General features: G+C 44.7%; 2 protein-coding genes across 8 annotated transcripts in view; one reads left to right on the top strand and one right to left on the bottom strand.

Annotated features, from left to right (window-relative positions):
• Positions 1-5,669, top strand: part of OPCML (opioid binding protein/cell adhesion molecule like) — a 1,161,062-nt gene extending 1,155,393 nt beyond the window's left edge. Inside the window, exon 7 of the mRNA XM_044258229.1 lies at positions 175-5,669. Coding sequence (XP_044114164.1) covers positions 175-194 — 20 coding nt within the window. The 3' untranslated portion in view covers positions 195-5,669. The remainder of the gene's footprint in view (positions 1-174) is intronic.
• An 84-nt stretch (positions 5,670-5,753) lies between these two features.
• The window catches only part of NTM (neurotrimin), a 943,101-nt gene continuing 928,278 nt past the window's right edge, over positions 5,754-20,576 (bottom strand). For 4 of the 7 annotated variants that reach the window (XM_044258220.1, XM_044258225.1, XM_044258226.1 and 1 more), the window contains exons 8-10: positions 18,012-18,047; positions 12,394-12,426; positions 5,754-7,558 (exon numbers count right to left, since the gene is read on the bottom strand). In XM_044258220.1, the coding sequence (XP_044114155.1) occupies positions 7,458-7,558; positions 12,394-12,426; positions 18,012-18,047 (170 nt within the window). In that variant the 3' untranslated portion in view covers positions 5,754-7,457. The remainder of the gene's footprint in view (positions 7,559-12,393; positions 12,427-18,011; positions 18,048-20,576) is intronic. The other 3 variants (XM_044258221.1, XM_044258222.1, XM_044258223.1) reach the window with 3 other exon arrangements.

Genomic DNA, 20,576 nt, shown 5'->3' with positions numbered 1-20,576 from the left:
CAGCCTATAAGAGAAATCCAGAGTGAAACATCACAGTAGAGTTCTTTAACATGGGTTAGAATAGTCCACAAACCATCTATAACCATCTAGAGCATTTTATAATCATTTCTGGAGCATGTGTATTTGTTTGGATTTCTTGTCTTAAGAATTTGACTGTATTTTTTTTTTTTTCAGATTCTCAAAGAATAGCCTAACATCCAAAACTTGGAGATGGTAGCCTTTTAAATCCTTATTTCCATGCCAGAAAAAGGGGCCCTTCCTAGTCAAGTGTGAATAGCAATACATCTTATATATCTCCACAAGACCAATTCAGAAGTGGACTTCTCTTGTTTGGGGAAATAGATGTGAACTATGGAGGAATAAAGAAGGTCAAGAGTGTTTCAGACCTTGGGAGGCCTTTTGAGACTAGCTTGTCCAACATTCATTTTGGCAATTAGGAAATCAAGGCCCTGGAAGGTATGAAGATCCCACTGGAAACCCCAGCCTATGTTGGGCTAGATGCATCCTTTGCCTGCCTGTTTCTTTTTTCTTTTTTCTTTTTTTTCTCTTTTTGCCTGCCTGTTTCATATTCTCTCTACTTTATCTATACTGATTCCTCAAAAAATGAGGGGAAGTTGGCATGCAATATCAAGTGCTATCTTTAATGTGCAAAATCTGATTGTATTTTACCAAGAACCTGTCTAGGAATGGTGCTCATAGTGACTGGTGAGGAAGGAGTCAGGGCCTCACTTTTATCCTCTAAAAATTTACTTTGGCACCACAAGACACATTTGCTGTGTGTATAATTATACCACCTCCCACATACAGGCTCAAGAATAAGTTGTATCCTTTTATTTCTTCTCTATTTTATCATTTTATCTTCATTTTTCTTGCTTATTAAACTCTATGATGGACCCTTGGAGAACCGAATTTTGTTTTTTACCAGACAGAAGCTATTACTCTACATCTTAGTTCCTGTCTGTCTTCCTTTCCAAGTGTCCAATACAAATGAGAGCAATTGTGGACAGAAATGAAAAGAATGACATGGCACTGGCTTGGATTGGTGACATGATAAAGCATTTATTTTGTTTTTCCTTCTCTTTCTACCCCCTCCTTCCAAAGGAAGACAAGAACGCCCTCACCCGCATGTGTGCTCTATGGCTTGTGCTTTTCTTCCCTTTGCAGTTCTCAGAGTGCAGAAGATATGGCTTGAGGGCTCCACCTGATCCTTCCATCAACCTTGCAAATGAACCTTCAGAAGAAACTGAAGCTTTGGAGAGTAACCAGGAACACACATTTGGAAAAAGGGACCAGAGATCAAGCAGTTTCCAACACCAAACTTAGTCTAATCCTTGCCCATTGCCTCTTATATCCTCATGCTCTTCACAGAGTCTAAGGTCAAGATGAAAGGTGAGGGGCACTCAATGAACTTAGAACTGAACCAACAATACACAAATATGTCAAATGAGACCTGCACAAACATTTCTGGACTCTTGAGCAGAGCACTTATCAGGATGATGTGATATAATTATTAAACATCGTATCTGGAGACTTCTCATCTTATCATTCTATGCCATTATTTTAAAAATGAATCTTGAGAATAACAGGTGCAATCTACTTTGAAGGATTATGTAATTTAATAATTACAGTACATACTTCCCTCACACACGTGCACATAAAAGCATGCATGCATATGTGTGCACACATACGCCCCTAGTGAGAACTCTGAGCATTTTGTCTAGCCCCAGTATCTTTTACTTCCCTAGACTTTAAGATGTATCACAATTTATCCTTTTGTTTTACTTGTGTCACAAAGAGAGCAAAACTTAACAGCAGCTTGGGGCTAGCATAATTTCCTGTTCTAGAAAAAGCCTCTGTCTTTTATTGACAACACTACTTTCCAGGTGCTTCAGTGTCCATCCCTCAAATTCTCCTTCCAGAGTCACTTTAAAAATATGTAGAAATGGCAGCTTTGATCCTGCATGTCCCCTTCTTGTAAGCTATCCTGGGAACAAGGGCGATGCATTGGCTCTAGAACTCACCCCAATTCACACCTTCCATTGTCATTTATCAAAAACACAACTTTCTGAAGTTTTACTTGCAGAAATCTTATAAAGTCTGAAGTTACATGGTTGAATTTTAAAGATTAAAAATGATTAGTAATCATAAAGCCTTGTACAAAAGATAAAGAGAACCCGACTAGCTAATAATAGAATCTGGACTAGTTCTTAGTTCTGCTGATCAGCAGTTCAGTTCTGTATCCAAAATACTGCACTGATATTTAGAAATTCTACAATCAGAGTCACTGGGAACCACATAAAGACTATGGCTATAGCCAACTTATATTTCTAGGAAGTTTTAAATCAAATAGATATTTGATGGCAGAGGTACAAGTCATTTTCTAATAATACTAACAATCCCTGAAGTACAGAAATAAATGCATGTACCTTAACAATATGTCAGAAGCAATGTCTAAGTTACATGGAGGCTTGGATGGGGGTAAGATCAACATTCAGAAAATGAAAGCCAAACTAAGCCTCCTTCATAAAAAATAATGTACCAACACGCTCCAGACATAAATTATAACAAGTGATCATATCTTGAGCTCAGGAATTGAACAGTCTGCTGTAGAAAGCTCTGTTGTTCTAGTCACATAATGTGGATATGATGGGAGAGATAGGAAGTTGTGAGGGACCGAAAAATTAGAATGAAGATGCAGAGACTCAGAGATCTCATTTACTCACAAATCACGGGCATATTCATTTGCATTTATTGCCTTGGAGAAAGATAGAATTGGACACTCATGGAAATAATGTCTGAATTAAAAGCAGAGAGAGGTAAGGATTGATGCTTTAGAATGACCTGATTGAGCAGTTTGTGAAGATAAAGGAGACGCTAACTATAAGATCAAATCCCAGTGAGCAAGATGTGAACCAAATTAGATCTGGGATTTAGTTTACCTTTTTTTTTTTTAATGCTGGAAAGAAGTATTATTTAGTGCCTTAGTGCCTCTTTCAGATACCATTAATCTTAGCTCTTTTGAGTTGCTTATCTGATAAAGTGTAAATGGCTGGCATGTTCATATACACTTGGCCATAGAAACACAAGGATGTTTCATCGTGAGCAGGGACCATCTACTATGCCATATCTCTCCTTTTGCATAGGTTTTTCTCCTGTCCTGAGAAGTATCTCAAATTTGACCATTGTAAGCATAAAAAATGGTGGCTGTTTTGCTGATCCCGGATTTTACATTTTTAAAAAAAAATCAAATGCACACATTAAAGGGATGTTTCTGTGATTGAATGGTATGACTGCCCTCCCTTCTAAACCAAGATATACAATAAAGATAGGTCAGTCTAGTGAAATGTGCTTAATCTCAGTCCCATTTTAGTGCTAATTCATTTGCTAACTTATCTCCAGCTTGAAGAACAATAACCGTCATTCATCATCATCATCATTATCACCATCCACAGCAACAAAAACAAACATTTGTGGATCATCAGCTGTGATTATAGTTCCAGATTTGCAAGTTACACTCATCAGAAGGCCGTCCTTGGACAAGTACTCATTATGCTTCAGGTGAGACATCTGAACCCACCATGCAGAAGAATTATGGGGAAAGTCTTAACTACAACTTGTGAGCCATTGCACATCTGTTTGGCTAGAAAGGAACAGATAGATGTTCTGTTGAAACAAGATGAATGGGGTTCTTTAGGAATTCACTTAGAGTGGTTAGGGCTAGAACAGGCCCCACCACCATACCTTCTAATCACAGGAGAGACTATTAAGGAATAAAACCTAAATATGGGATAAGATCTAAATCATGGCTCTCCCAAAAGATATCCTAAAGTTGGGGGGGGGGTGCTGCTGGATGAATCCTAAGTAGACTTGAATCTCAAAGAGTCCAGTACACCTGTAATCCAGGCCAGCATGTGGGAATGGTCTTGCATCAGTACCTGTACCAAGAACGATAACTTCAGACACTATTCAGGATGTTTTTCTTCAGTAAACAAGAACTCTCTAGCCATGCTCCTTTTCCTGAAAAGAGACAGGCCTGAGAATTGTCTCTATAAGCTCCTAAATAATAGCCATGTCTTCCTGGATTAAACAGGGCATCTGGTTAAATAAAGGTCCTTTCTTGTGAGCACACACCTACTCACTTTAAAGAGTGAAATTTAGCAGATTGGGACTCATGTGGCACAATAAGCCGAAGATGAGAGGCGCTCCCTCCTGCCGCAGGATAGGAGGTTCTCCTACCTGCTGAGTCTGTTAGTCATGCCCATGCCAAAGCTGCTTGTACAAGGCCCGTGCTCATGAATAACCAGCATTCTAAAGAACCACAAGGCAAGAAGGGCTTTTGAATTCTCAAATAGGTAAATTAAAGTCTTCCCCATCAATGCCGTTTTATAGAGTTGGTCATGATTGACCAGTCCCTCCTGGGAGCATGGAGGAGGTGTGATCCAAGCATATTCAGTTAAGTATGAAAGAGAAAGCTCTGATTCAAATGGAGGCCATGTGCCTCCATCCTCCCACAGACCAGCAAACTCTAGGAAGTGTCTCTTTGTAGATGCCTTGGCACATTTTACTCAGAGGCGTCTGGGCTCAAATTTAGCAATACAGGAGCTACCAGTGTCCACTTTAATGTCCTGAACACCATGACCAGCATACAAATCTTCTCACCAGTGCCTACACTAGTTTCAGCCAAGCGAGAACTGGTAAATCTGACCCATCCACTTTCAGTCTAAGGACACTCAAATCCCACGCCTTTAGCAATTCTGGGATACAAGGAAGGGGTGACTCCAAAGCTGCCAAATTTCTGTGAGGTTTGGGCAGACTGCTGCAGATCATGTTGCCAGGAAGAAGTGGAGAAGCTGGCCCCTGGTGGTGAGGACGGACTATCAGAAGAACGCAGAGAGACCTGAAGCCAACAATCATTCCTCAATTTTGCTAGTAACAGCCAGAACCGAAAACTACTCCTTCCTAAGCATGGCCTATTCCTCTCGGGTGGAAGGTCGGCGTTGGTGGTATAGTGGTGAGCATAGCTGCCTTCTCTCGGGTGGAAATGAGCCATGAGAACACAGGTACGGTAATCCCTGAGTGTTTCGGCTCTGACCTCATTTCTGCCTCTCAGTGAATCTGCAGCTACTTATTTAATTCCCAGAATCAATCAGAACAGATTAGAATTATATGAATACTATTTGGTATTAAAATCTATTTTTTTCTCTAATTTGTGACTAAAGGCAAGTTTTTGCAGGGTAGGCATGGTGGGAAGAAAGTCCCTAAAACACCGGTTAATAGAATTTGAGATTATTTAATACTAACCCTCGATGTTTCAGGCTTTTTTCTTTTTTTTTTTTTCTCCCCATCTTTTCTTTTTGTGATAGCTGCACTAGGCTGCCTCCCAGAAATAATCACACATAAAGGCCTTTCCCTAACTGGGTTTGGCATTTTGCTCAGGTTATGAAGGGAGGTGTTGGGACCCAAGCAGGTTGCTGCAAACCTCAGTCAGCACCGTCTGGAAAGCATTGGAGATGCAGTCCTCATGAGGGCCACCCCTCCTCTGCTTCTGTTAGGAGGATGAAGGTAGTTTTCTGGACCCATCTGTCATCAGAGCACATCCACAGAAGGAAGCCGCTCCACCCCAACGAAGGGAGCTAAAGATCAGTGGCTTGAGTCCGATGCACTTTCGCCTCCATATTCTTCCCACCTGAGCCAGACAGGCTCTCTTGCCCCTCACCCCTGCCCCCCGCTTGAGAATGAGGTACCACACCAGGTGAAGAGGGACATGGAACACTTTTTAATGTCAAGTCAGAGACAACCCCTCCCTCCCCTAGCCCCCAATCCCACTTTCCCTCATCACATCCAGGACCCTTCCCCGAGGCCTCTCCCGTTCCCAGACTTCGGGGGAGGAAAAAAGGTTATCTAAAAACTGCATTTTCTTCTCTTTCATACACACGCACACAAAGGTGGGGAATTAAATAAAATGAACTGAGAGGATTCAATTCTCCAGTAGTCACAAAGGCATCAGAGATTCCCATAATGGGCTAAAGCAAGTGGTTACTGACTGTTTAGTTGGTTCAGTTACTTGCTGTTTGCTCACACCCCGAGGCATGATGGAGAAGCCAGGCCTCCTGTCAGGGCCTTCCCCTCCGAGAGCCACACCTGGAAAAGATGCTGCGCCTGGTATGAGTGTTTTGTTTTGTTTTGTTTCTCTTTTCACTTTTTATAAATGTCTCTGACGTGTAAATAACCCAGGAAAATAAAAAGGCAGGAGCTGATTACACAATTACCAGTAAACTCTATCATCTTTTAGAAGATCAACACACAGCTAACGCCATATACAGCATGCAGTAATGTCTGAGAAAGGACCCTGCTGAGAAATAAAATGGCTAGAACTCTAACAAAAAAAATATATGTATATATATACTGTATAATATATGTCATCAAAAGAAGCATAGCCAACAAACTCAAGATACAGTGCGGATCACCCTTCCATTTCTAAACAGCAGGTAGAAGCATAGTATTGTCTGCATTAAATGCCAGAATAAGGAGAAATCTGTAGCGCTGGTGGAGATGGTGGTTAAATCGTATGTGTTTTTTTGGTGGATTTGACATAGCCTCACCAGGTGGTTAATGCCCGGTGTGTGGTCCACCAGTTGTAAACCTAGTTAAGAAGTACACTATTTTTAATGTTGAACAAACATACTTCTCTTCACCCCTTTCATTTGTGTATTTTTTAGTCTTGTGTTGTTTTTGCACTAAATTCTAGGCTCATATCAGAAAATATAATTAATAAAATTAATAATGAACCAGAATCCCTTATTATCCATGATGTCCATGTAGTAAAACGAAAACCAAAAAAAGAAAAAAAAAGTTTAATAATATCTTTTGTGACTGTTGATTGTGGGATTGTTGTAGCTGTCAGACTGTCTTGTTTAGTTTCCTTTTTCTTTTTTTTTTTTTCTTTAATTTTGCATTTTGTAATACACACAACAGTGGCACAGTCTCTGAAAGGGGCCACAGTGGCACATCTGGGCCTGCACAACTCATTCTGTGTTCGTCTCTATTGAATTTTGGGATGGCCGACTCCAGAATTTTCCTTGCCGGGGGCACGTTAGTGGGCAGAGTGGCTGAGCCCGGCCCACCCTGCGCACAGACCGGTCACAATGCAGCTGCGGGTGGGTCCCAAGTCAGGTGTGCATTCTTTCCGTTTGGACAAAGAAAGAAAACTCAGCTGTGCCTACGGATCTGCAAGGCCTGCAAGGCGATTTTCAATTTCCATTTGAAACGTGTTTTCCCAAAGTATTCTTTGTTCCCTCCCTCGAATTTGTGTCCCATTAGGCTCTGTGTCTCGGAATTTCATTTGATTCTAGCTCATAAGAAACAGGGGTGCTCTCGTTGCTGTCGGAGTTGCCATTGCTGTGGTGGGCGGTTGCTGTGGCAGCAGCTTCTCCTCAGTGGGGGAAGTGGCACTCACATCAAAACTTGAGGAGTAGGTGCAGGACCAGAAGAGGTAGCAGCCAGATGCAGCCTGCCCTCCTCGACGTCCCGTTGTTCACTTCGCTGACCGCGCCGGGGCCTGTGGAAAGAACACACTCGTCATGGGCTGCCTGGTCTAAGAGGGACCATCTGTCACGCGATCTGCTGTCATTAGGCCTTGCCTCTGATGAGGCGTCCCTCTAACTGGGACATCTCATGTTCCCACTCCGTATGTGGGGGGGGGGGGCGCACTAGAAATAACCTTCCACAGCTTGGGTCCCGTGGATACACACTGTATAACGGATCGCTTTCCTTGACACGGAAAGAACAAGAGGCTCAGGTTAATGTGTGCTGGTGGTCCCAACTCCTCTACTGTGTTGTAACGTGCTCAGGGTCAAGTTCAAGAAGAAGGTGGCAGCATTAATTCATGTTCTATAAAGAGCTTCGAAGAAGTGAGACCCTTGTAGTGTCTGCATCATCGTCTGACCACTTCTGAGCAGTGTCTGCCTTGAATGTGCATATAACCTTCCAGCTGCTCACCCTGTTGGGCAGGGAAGGACCTCCTGGACACAACAATCTGTCTCCCTGCTGCTGCTGCCTCGGACTCAGCATCCGTTCTGTCTATCACTCTATCTCGGGCCGGGCACTGGGTTTCCGCCTGCAGCACTTGGCCTCTTCCCCACTTGGACGAGGTCACAGAGGCCCTAGCTTGAGTATCCTGTCCCTGAAAGGCCAGAACCAGCCTGCTGGATGTCGAGGTGGGATCAAGTGAAGAAATAGGTGGCCTTTTACTGTGCACGTGCAAGTGAGGGAAGGCTTATGTGGACACTAGGATGGAGAGCCTACCACCGTGAACATCTGCAGGTGCAAGGTGCACCTCAACCTGGCCTGCAGACAGATACTCTCAGGAGGCAGGGCCAAAGGCAGGAACCATGAGGTGCATGAAATATCCCAGCAGTTTCTCTATTTTTGAAATAAAAGTGTCTGACCAAGAATGTCCCTCACAAATAGAGCCACGATTCAAGAAGAGTACACACAGGTTTGGAGGCCCAGATGGGGTGGGTACCTAATGCAGCAGGGCACTCTGTCAGACTTGCTCTGGAGTGCTCTGTTGTGCTGAATTTAATGAAGGTATTAAAGGCTGGTATCCCGCCCAAGCCCATGTCCACACCGGGGTCAAAAAAAAAAAAAAAAAACAAAGCCAGAGCCTGCCTGTCTGACTTGGAGGCTAACCATCAGAGACGCTTCTGGCTAAGGCAGATCAGCATCAAACCAGGCTTTCTCGATTCCATACGGGATGATTCCATCACGTCCTAGAGCCCTTCGCCCTGGAAGCACTGCTCATCTAACTTTAATTCCTAGACTTTTGAGAAAAATCTCTGGTTCTGGGGCAGTGGCTAAAGAGATGTTTATGAGTTCAAAATGGACTGGGTCTTCCAGTCTGTGCTGTCTGATTCATAGCACTTCCAAGGCCAGGCAGTGCAAGTTCTCATGATAAGAAGCCTGAAACCCAAAAAAAAAAAAAAAAAGAAGCCTGAAACCCATGTATTCTGCTCTTTACCAGCTGGGAAATAAACTTCCAGGTAACACAAAACGAAAGGCATCTGCCATGGAATGTTTTTCTGTAAACCATCATCTGGACTCCTTTTTTGCGCATTCAATCTCTGTTGTCCATAGAGCATTCTTTGGAACCCCAGGAGAGAAGCCACTATCCATGCCTTCTAGGCTGAGGTGGCCCGTTCTCTCCCTGGAGAACCCCTGCTGCTCTGGGCCAGTCCAAGATCTTTCACATCAAGACCTTTGCCTGCTACTGAGACTAACTCTGAGCCACAAAGGTTGTTTCTGAGGCCTCTGAGCATCTGGGTTCCAGCTTAAATAGCAGGGGCAGGCCTAGTGGCTGCACTCCATTTTCCCATGCACAAGGCATGAGGATTCTTAGGGTGTTCTGCGTGCTTAGTGTGGTGTGCTCTGGGCCAGACATGAATCTGTTGGCAGCTGGCTCTTTTTCTCTTGCCTTTCTTATGCTCTCTTGAGCACCTGCACACAGCTTTGCAGCCCACTCCCCCACTCCCTCCAGCACATTCCCATCCTCACTCCCAGTCCTGGCCATGGCTCAGAAGATGCCCTGTGGTAAAGGAGAAGAGAATAAATGCCAGTTCTCTGCATTTCATGGCTCTGGAATTCCCACCTGCAGTCCCTCCTCTTGGGGCTGTCCAGCTCGTGGGAGTCTCCAGGGAGAAAAATGGAGATTGCCTCAAGCCAGGCAGACAGTCCAGCAGGGACCCGGATTCCTTACCACGTAAAAAGAGTCAGAAAAGCATGTCTGCAGCCAGAGCCTCTGCAGTGCTGCATGGGAGGCAGCTGTGAGTGTGCAAACAACCCCCAATCTTCCTCACAATGCCTGGACGCCTTTATAGGTGCGCGCTCTGGGCACCGTGTTTTTGGCTTCTTTGCTAAGCCCCCAGAGTTCCTTTGTGGCTCTGCTGCCTGCTGGGACACACCACAGAGAGCGTGTAGAGAGGGGTTCTGACCTGTTGTGTCAGAAAGTTCTTCCCACAGAAGAAAGGCAAAGGCCACCAGTGTGCCAGAGCCTCCTCTTGCCTGCATTGTTACCCTGGACAAGCTCACAGAGCCTTTCTGTTTCTCTCCTGTCTGAAGCCCACAGGGGACCATCACCCACTGCATTGGGGCCACATCTGGCCTGCCCCCTCCCCCGCCCCCACGCTCTCTCCCCTCACCCTAACCCATTCTTCTCTTGGGCAGGTCCAAGAACCCTGACCTGGACAAAACTGGTCACAAAAAGAAGGGAACAGAGGTTGACCCCAAAGAAACATTGAGACAAGGGTACTTTGGGTGTCCTCTCAAAGAGGACAGCTGCATCAGCTCTCCTTCCAGTTGCCATGAAAGTTCACAGATTGGGTCTTGTCCCCTGTGACCTTGACCCCTTGAAGTTTTTCTTTATGTTAATTCCAGAGCGGTGTTGCTATGAGTCCACATTCATCATGATATTAACCCATGTTATCCTACAGCCTTTACAAAACTTCCCAGCTCCTTGGTAGATCATGTCCTACATTTCCTCATCTTCTTCTCTCTGCATCGTCAGCCACTGTTCCTGCCACTTGTTCTTTGGTTTCTCCCCATCTCCGAAGCACACAGGCGCCACATACATGCATGCTTACTCAAGTGTGCGCGTGTGAGCCATGTTCCCTTTCCTTCCCATCCTCTTACCCTCCAACCTCCTGCCTGAAATTCTTCTCACCCAAATCACTCCCACTCCTCCCAGATTCTGTTCTGGTCCCCAGTTACCACTTCCATGCAGACTTCCTTGACTTGGCTCCTGTTTTGCTTCCATAGCACTGTATGTGTCCAGCTTTTAAAATACATACTGTCTGTGATCTATTTCTCTTTATTTATCTAACATGTATTTCCTCATCTGTGTTATAAGCTCCTTAAGAGCAGGGCCTGTGTCTAACTGGGCCCAGGGCAGGTGTTTAACAAATGCTTGCTCAAAGAAGGAAGAAACCAAAATGCTTTGATGCATACTGATATGTTCATGTTTACTTTGTCTGTGTTTTATTTTCTCTTAAGATTCTACTCAGAGAAATAAACAAAAGACCGACTGAACCAAAACAAAACCCTCTTTCCCTACTTTCTGTTTTATCTCTGTTTCTCTTCTACATATGCTTCACTCTTCTTCTATTTCCAATAAAAGTCCCTGAAAGTTTTTATTTTCAGTAAAAAGTAAAACTTCCGGTGAAAGTTTTATACTTTAAGGGGAAGTATGCATAGAAGTAAAACCATATCAATTAGGATTTCGGGAAGAGTTCTTGCAGTTGGAACGGTGTCCCAGTCCCTCAAAGACACTCAGATTCGAGATGAAAATTGTTCTCTTCAGATCTCATATGTGGAGACTTAGCCTCAGAAAGCTTAAGTGACTTCCCCAAGCTCCATCGACTTCTGTCTCCAAATACAATTTTCTTTCCACTAACTTGGGGCTGCTACTGTGTGTAACTTACACATCTTCTAAGAATGAGGAGAAGAGAAGTGAGGCCATGGGGCCTGTCCCACCTGGACACAGGGAAAGGTGGGGCCCACACAGGCTATACCCCACTCTCCAGGCTATGAAAGAATTCCATGAGATGAGGGCCTTTTGTTCAGGCAGGTATGGATCCCAGCAGCCAGGGGCAGGGCCCTCTCTGAGCCTGCATGCTGGCCAGAGCAGCAGCTAGCTCCTCCTCCTGGTGATACGGGCCACACAGATGAGGCCACTGTTCATGACACGGCCATGCCTCCACTTTGCCTTGAATGCCTTTATTCCCTTTACCTCATTAGAGAGCTGTGGAGGCCTAACAAGACTAATTACCAGGATAGTGGGGGTCCCAGAAAACTCTGATGACTGTCAATTTATCCATCAGAAACATCTAGCAGGAATGAAAGCCTCAAATAAGACACTGTTTAATTCGTAGCCAAGTGACTCACCCAAGAACCTCCCCCTTCCTTCCATTTTCCCGTCCCTCCCACCACTTCCCTTCCAGCGTAAGTTAGAAAGAGGAAGAGAGAACAGGGTAAGCAAAGGACAGCATGCAAGGCCAAGGTCTAAGAACATCATTGCATTAGAGCATCCGCGTGTGAGGAGAGGCCAGCCTGGTATGGAACAGCCAAGATGTGGAGCTATTCTGGGCCCTGGCAGGTGCTCATTAGTGCTGCCAGCAAACAGCAGTTAGACATCTATGGGTGGAAGCTACCCAGAGGGAATGGCAGGTCCTTGGAGACAGGTTAATTGAGATTGTCATAGAGATGGCCCAAGGTCAGGGAAGGATCCCACTGGGCTGCTTCCTAGGGTTAGCTCAGAAGACAAGGCATCCGGGAAAAAGGTGAAGAGTTTGGGACACCCATACCCCTCAGGCAGAGCTGCCTGGGAATAAATATACCAACCTTTCCAAGGGGTCAGGGCTGTAGTTTTCACTTCTAAAAAAAAAAAAAATTAAAAACAAACCACTGTTAAGGTAGAAAGCAGTCAGAAGCCCTTGCTTTGCCCTTGGCTCTTGCTGTCTTGACCACAGCCCAGCTCTCATATATGCATCTCTCCACTTTGCTGGGAAGGTGGAGGGGGGTGGGGTGCTGGGCAGAATATGAATGATGATCAGATTGGATCATTGATCCAATGAGAGTCAACGCAATCATCTGATTGTATCAGGAGACTCAGTACATCTTGGAGCCTGGGGCCCCAAGCCAATAAATACTTCTGTGTACAACTTTCTTTGGCCACCGGACCCTAATTAGTTGAAATCTGCAAGCCTTAAGTATAAAATTGGCTGGTAACAAATGGATTATACTATAGCAATCTGAACATAGGTGTCCATGCTACATTTGAGTATAAAACTTTGGCATTTATCTATGTGTTTTATAAACACTGTGCCAGAGGGCCCAGACCTGTGGTGCCTGACCTCCCTGAAGAACTCAGACTATATCAAGCTGGTCCAGAGGGCAACCTCCAGCAATAAGACCCACACCTATGCTTCTGCACTTGCACTTGCTAAGTAAGACCTGCCTGTGGAAATTTACTGTGATGCCAGCTCTTTTTGGATGATTAGACCACAAAAGACCCACATTTCACCAACTTCAAGCCTCCAGAACAATCCACAGATACTTTTCTGCTAATAGTAGAAGTATGAGTGGCTGGAAGTGGCCCAATCTGGAATACGTTTTTTTAAAGATTTTATTAAATTTATTTGACCCAGAGAGACACAGCAAGAGAGGAAACACAAGCAGGGGAGTGGGAGAGGGAAAAGCAGGCTTCCTGCTGACTGGAGAGCCTGATGTGGGGCTCGATCCCAAGACCCTGGGATCATAACCTGAGCTGAAGGCAGCTGCTTAACAGATTGAGCCACCCAGGTGCCCCCAATCTGGAATATTTTACTTCCCTCTTTACCTAGGGGTCTCTGCAGCTGTTCAACCTGGATATAGAGAGGGTGCAAAATCCTTTCACAATGTGTTTGTGTACCAAATCAACATGATTACACTTTAAACATATTTTTATTTGTCAATTATACCTCAGTAAAATAAAAAACCAAAAAATGCATGAAATTCTCTGCAAGAAAGTGATCCCACTCTCTGTGCAAAGGTCCTTGCATACAGAAGGAAAGACAACCTAGACATAATTCAACCTAAACTAAACTAAAACATTTGACCAATTTGAGATGAATACAAATGTACGCCTTCAAACTCCTTATTTTTTTTTTCAGGGCACCTGAAATAGATATCCCTCTCGACCAAAGTGGACATTAGCAATGTGGGGAAGTCACTCTGAAAAAGATGGAAAGGGTGATGTATGATCAAGAATCAAAGGCATGATTCACAGAAGATCTGATGTCAGGTCGAGGTGGTAGAAAAAAAGGCAGGTGTGCTGGCACCATGTTGTCTATGCATGTAGTCAGGACAGTCCCTTGGAGTGATTGCTGGGGCCTCGAGAACCACCCGGAAGCCAAGGTGGGGCTATTTTCGTGAAGTGCCTCACTCATGTATGACTGACTTGAGTCCCTCTGTACCAAGAAGAAGGGTGACTGTCAGGAGGAAAGATGAAGAACAATAAAGTAGTCATAGTCCTTCAACCCCAAACCACAAAGAGTTCAGATGTAGGGAACATTTGGGGGCAGGAAGCCACAGACTGGTAGGCTGCAAGTTTAGATTTTGCTGGAGAAAAGATAGAGGGGAGGGTTCTACTTGGTAGTTTGGTTTGCTGGAACTATCAGAAAGATAAATGAATTGAAAGCATATGTTTCCACGGTGATCTAAATACAAGTTGTGATTTTTTGTAAGGCAAAGATCTGTAAACAACTTCAGCTGAATTGTCCCCATCCAGCTACTCTTTTCCCTGAATCTGTAACACACGCTACTTGAGTGAAGGTCAGTACTCTTCAGTGTCCACTTTGGCAAAGGACAATTTGACATTGATCCTTAGCTAGAATGTATCCTTGAGCTTTGCCAGACAGAAATGTTTCAAAACTTCTAGTTAACTGAAATGTCCTACTTCCGCCTTACATCTCACCACAATGAGGGGGGAAATGTAGCCAAGATATTCTTTATATTTACCCTGATGCTACACTCCATCCCATTCCCTTTGACTTGGTACCAAGGAGAGAGGCAGAAATGCTAACATGCTTTCTATATCATGCTGGAGATGGCATCACTATTGCCCCTGTTCGCAGAAGTGTGGGCTTTGTTTGAGCCTCAAGCTGAGTGCTAGCCACCCATCAGCTCATGTTTTTGAGTTCATTCTTGGCTCTCAAAATAAAAACAACAACAACAAAACAAAACAACAAAAAAAACCCCAAACAAACAAACAAAAAAACCCAATCCCTGATAATTCAAGCATATATTTTCCTTGCCAAGAATTTGACTAAAATTTGTGAATTTTTTTTGTTGACATCTTAATGAGCAGCCAGATAGAACTGGATAAAATATTCAAAATGAAGAAAGAATAAAAAGAGAAGGAAAAAAAAAAGAAAAGAAAGAAAGAAAAAAGAAGCACTCCCCTCAAGCCTCTGAGTCAATATCTCCGGTCAATCCATAATGTGATCTTTTTGCCACCAAAGCCAGTGCTTGCAGCTGAATCTAAATACCTAGGTAAGTACAAGGCTTCTGTCTGATTCTAATGGGCAGAGGAGAGCTGGTTGAATGCCAGGATGGATATATTCACCATCTAGAAAAAGGATAAGAGAATGTCTTTTTATACCTTCAGTATTTAGACACATGTGTCATAGAAATGCTCACTGCTGGATGGCTGGACCTAATTAACTACCTTTAATCCTCTGCAGGGAAGAACTGATCATCTTTCCTACTGCAATTTTTTCCTTCTGATACAGAGTTTACTTACTCCCCATTCTTTAATAAGTTGGTTTGACAGTCACTGTGAGGTTCCCAGGCATTAATCAGCCAACCTTTCCCAGCCCACTGATACCATCAAGTCTGACTTCATACTTAGGAGATAAAAGACGAAAGACAGTGGATGGGAAATGAACAGCTACCAAGACGCTGAGTTTGCAGTGTGGGTCCCGGCACACTTGCCTGTGAGGGAGCTTGGTGAGGGATGGTGGCACATCCCTGAGTCCTTATTTATCATGGCAGGAGTCCTGCACCACCAAATATTAATACGAGAGGATGACATGCAATCTGTTGTGCTTGCAAAAGGGGAGCAGAGAAATACTTCAAGGGTGGCAGCAAATGCTGAGGAGGAATGAAATTCTCTTATCAGAATCCCTCTAGTCTGTCCAGTTATTGAGTAACAAAACAGCTTAGAACTTCTCTTAAAGCCAAGTGTACCCTGTCCATGGAAATCCATGCATTTGTATAAATCTTGGTTGGTATTTCTGAGATAAGATGAGCATAACTTAGGGGTATTTCCTGAGAAGATAGGTAGCTCTCTATTGTGTGGGAGACTAGCAGAGGAGGAAGTTAAATAAATAAATAAGAAAAGAATGGGGGCGGGGAGGAACACAAGTGAATGGGAGAAATGCCGCAGGTACACAGTCTGTTTTCTCTAAGATATTCTTCCGTTGTACAAAGAGTCTAACAGTTATAGTAAAGACCACAGAATCCAAATCTTGGAACATTCCCGATGTCTACAATCTACAACTTCTGGCAGTGACCCATTGCCCTGTACTCAACAAGAAGGATGTGGGGTTGAGAGCAGCCTGAGAGGCCGAGTAGAGAGCTGGCATACTGGTCCTTTTACCCAAATTCATTGTTGCAGCAGAGAGGAGTGAGGCAGGACAGCTTTGTCTCTGCAGGTGGAGGCTGGCCATGAAGTGTCCTGCTTCCGCTCAGCCGCAGCAGCCAGAAGTGATTGTTTCTGGTCTGTTTTGTTATTGTCGGTTCTGGTGTGGGACAATGCCCCCTCTGTCAGGTGAGTACACCTTTGGGGAAATATGAACTCCTAAGCAGCCACTGCCTATTTTAAAAGCTCCTATTCCCTCTGGAAATAAAGAGCTAAGTGATCAGAATGAGCTCGGTCACTTCTGAAAGCACAGCCTGTAGCACCATCTGTCTGTGCTCCCGTTCCTCAGGCTTCCCTTTTACCATTTATGGTTCGCTCCTTTCCTAACGCTCTTGATGCTCTTGATTTTACATCAGTGGATATCCCTGCACCGGGGTTCCATAAACATAAGTTGAATCATAAATTGGACCCGAATGCTTTCACTGACTTCACTTTTACTTTCTATTTCTTTGTTTCATTTTCCTGTTTGCGGTGCGTCGCTATGGCACCCTGTATCATGAAGGTGAAGAATGCAGCCTTGAATCTTTTTGTGATGAAAGTATTTTTCCTCATCTGTCAAACAGCTTCTCATGCAATTTATCTCCTTCCATCTCCTTTCTCACCTTGCAGGTCCACTGCCAGCTTCCAATGAGTGTTGGTGTAGCCAGACAGAAAGGGATGTGGGGGGATGGGGATGGGGGCAAGTGGGATGAGAAAGGTCAGGGACTGGGGTGGAGGTGGGCAAAGGCTCGTAGCTGCCTTCCTGCTGGGCCACCGTATGGTCCTCTTGTCCTTTGGAGGAGAACAGCAGCACATGCAGCATGGATTCCTTCCACCACTCAGCTGGACTCACTCCTGCCCAAACACTCATGCACAGCCTTGGTGAACCTCCTCTGCGAGGTCTGTGGACCCTTGCGAATCGCTTATGGCATGCTAGTGGGCCTTGAGAAAGTTGAAAAGGTGGTGCAAACACAAGCAGGAGAGGCAGGAGCTGTGTATGGGGAAGGGCTTGAAGTGGATCAGGACGTAAAGCGGCCAGGGAAAAGAGCTTTGACGTTAAGAGGTGGCACTGAGGGAAATTCCTGTCTTTCAGTCTGCATCTGGAGATTGGACGGGAATGATTCAAAATGCACCTGGCAGTTTCTAAAGCCTTTTTACTATGCAGTTTCTGCTGAATGTTGGAACAACTCTAAGGTAGATAAGGCAGATCAATTCTATTTTATAGAAGAGGAAATTGAGTCTCAATAATGTTTAGTGACTGCTCAACTACTAAATGTCGGGCTCTGAACTGGATCTCAGTGGCATCCCACTCCAGGTCACAGCTTACTAACATGTGTGCTACACCCTGACTCCCTGCCTTCCTTAGAGAACCTTGCTTTGAACCACCTGATTCATTATAGGGGATACTTAAATCTTCATGCACACAGTGTTTGCTTCTGCTGCTCAGGGCCCACTGATAGGATTCTTGTTATGAAAACTGTTCGGCGGATTGGACTGTCTTCCTACTGGTTTAGACTCAGGCTCTCTACCTTTGGCCTTTACACAGAATTCTAGGCTTTGAGAAGTTAATGGTCCTTTTCTTTACCCCGACCTGGTACTCCTGAGGAAGTGCGGACAAGGTGTGAGCAGAGTGAGGAGGGCTACCCTTCAAGCTCCATCAGCTCCAGTGACTTCCTTAGTTTTCACAAGCATCCTCTAAGCAACTTCGCAGATAGGTAATGAAAGGTGGGGAAGGGAGGAGGGGGACTCCAGGAGAAAGGAGAGGGAAGAAAAACCATAAAGCAAGGGGGATACTGACCTTGCAACAAAGTTGAGCTTGTAGGCTCATTTAGTTCTAAATCGGGTGAGGGACATACAGGAGAGAAAAATGAAAACAAACACATATATTATATACAGCCGCTATATATTTGTCATATATAGTTTGTATACTGCCTTTCACATACATTTCTGTGGGAATGGGTAAATAAAGGAAGACACAAAAACCAAAAGTAGTAGGACAAGATTCAGCATGAGAAACACTAACGTGCTTTATGCTTCCATCCTTAGATGTGATGGTTGGAAAGTGAGGGAGCTGGCCACTCATACATTTCCCAGAGCTGTGCTGAGCTGGGGGAGTGATGTGGTAACAAAGGGCCCAAGTCCCTTTCCAGATGAGGTTTCTGTCACACATCTTATCCCCACTGAACTGGAGACCAAGTTCAGGAATTTCTGATCCCATGGCCCACAGCACAAGCAAGATGGCCCCAAGAACCACCATGATTCTGGGAGCCCAGCAATCTCTGTGGTCTTAGGGAGCGGGTGCTCAGGACGCTGTTGGTCCATGGTAGAAAAGATGACCCTGCTCCCTTTGGATCCTGGCCATGATGGGGCCTCCCTGTACAGCATTTCTCACTTTCCAATGTCCATGTCACATGATGAGGGCAAGCAGTCTGTATGAAAGTCAGCAATAATATAGCTGGCTTTCTGCGATGCTATAGGAGAATGGACTGCATCACACAGTTTACAGATTTGCATAACACAAATGCTGCTTTCCCATTGCCATAGTCTGCTTGATGGGTCTTGGCTGAGGGTCCACTGATAATGGGAGATGACACACGGAAAACTTTGGCATCAGTTTGTATTTGTGATTGATGGTGGGCCTCCATCATGAATTTTGGGGTTGCCATTATCATGAATTTTGGGGTTGCCATGTCTGGACTAGACCTCAGCAAGAGCCAGTGGGGTAGAAATACCCACCTCGCTCACTAATGGCATTTGACTAGTTCCACAGAACTAGGTCAGCCACAGGGCATCTCAGTGACGGACTCCTCTCAAATGGTCTCTCATTTGAGACTTCAAAATTGCTTTCTTTTGGATTAAATTTGGAAAATGCTCCATGCTTTTTCTCCCTCTTAGCAATTTTGCGTGTAAAGAAAAGCTAGGAGATCTCCACATTAAAGAATATTCCCACGCGTACCCCATTTATCTTGGGGGCCTCAGTCTTTCTAAACTTAAACTTACTATCACTTTTCCATGTATTTTTTTAGAAATCCTGGACTCCAGAGAGCTGACAATTGGAGGAATGTCCATATGACACACAGGGTGAAGACAGAGAGACCGACGGGGAGGCAGAGGTTCTAATTGCCACATAGGGGTCTGCTGAGAAGAGCAGATTTATGGCACATGCTTTACTGCATTCCTTGTCACAAACGCCAGCTATTGCACTCTCAAAGCTTGTGCCTTCTCCCCGTTCTCATCTTCAGAAGGCTTAAGGGGAAGAGGCCAGGGAATTAGACAGCAGTGATAAAGCCAATTGCAAAACCATGTCATGCATCCAAATCAGAGGAGCAAGGAGGACAGAGGAGGAGGAGGAAGACTGCTTACAGGAATGAGGGCTGCTGTGGGTGGAGGGCAGGCCTGGGGAGGGTGGACGGCACCGCTAGGAGAGCCTGAGATTTGCAAGGCCAGGGAAGGAGGGGTCTGTTCCTTTATAATCCTGGCCCTTCTGTTTCTGGAGACAGACACCTGCCAGAAAGCCAAAAAGGCTTGACAAATGTGAGGGGCAATTATGACTATCCCTGTGTGAGAGATGTCAGACAGATCAATCACTCTAATCACAGCTCTGCCCATTCTGAGCAACCAGCTCTGGGATTAAGGGCAGCCTTCCTCTTCCCAGCCCCCTTGGATAAAGCTGAGCTTTGTTTTATGTGTTGGATAAAAGGGGGGGGTCGAATGTGATTTGGAAGCGGCGATGGGACCATGGAGCTGTACAGGTGGGTTATTTGGGGCTGGCTGGATGTAATGTACCGTGGAGGGATGTGGTAGGGACTGGGCAAGAGTGAGGTAATTGATGCTGTAAGATTTTCTGGGAGTTCTCAGAGGAAAAGGAATTTATGTTCTTACTAATTATCTGCTAATTCTTTGCTTTCCCTTGCCATCATATTCAAGGGTGCTTGCTACCATGGGAAACTAGAGGGAAGGATTTGAAAAATTCCAAGCTACCTGAGCTTGTGAGGGTATGGAGGAATTTTCCCTCAAAAACAACTAGAAGTTCACTCTGTGGCCTGCAGGGTGAATCTGCCTCTACCAAGGGATGCAAGTCATCCCTGGATACCTGGAGTCCTGGCAGATGACACAGACCTACACATCAGCTCACTTCCATTGTTTGACACATCTAGGATCTACAAGGGAGCTTGTTTGTTTGCTTTCTTTACTTGCTTCTGGCACCAGTATACTTGCCAGATATGTAGGAATGCAGAGCAATTTGCTGTACCCACATCAGTCCTCCAATAAACCATTTGAATGAATGAATGCATGAATGACTATGTGACTTCTGTCAGGATGGTGGCTTGGCTGGAAAAATATATCTTAATCCAGTCAGACA

This window comes from Neovison vison, chromosome 7 (genome assembly GCF_020171115.1).
Source record: "Neovison vison isolate M4711 chromosome 7, ASM_NN_V1, whole genome shotgun sequence".
NCBI lineage: Eukaryota > Metazoa > Chordata > Mammalia > Carnivora > Mustelidae > Neogale > Neogale vison.
Note: the sequence above shows the minus strand (reverse complement) of the source record. Positions and strands in the feature narration are given on the sequence as shown.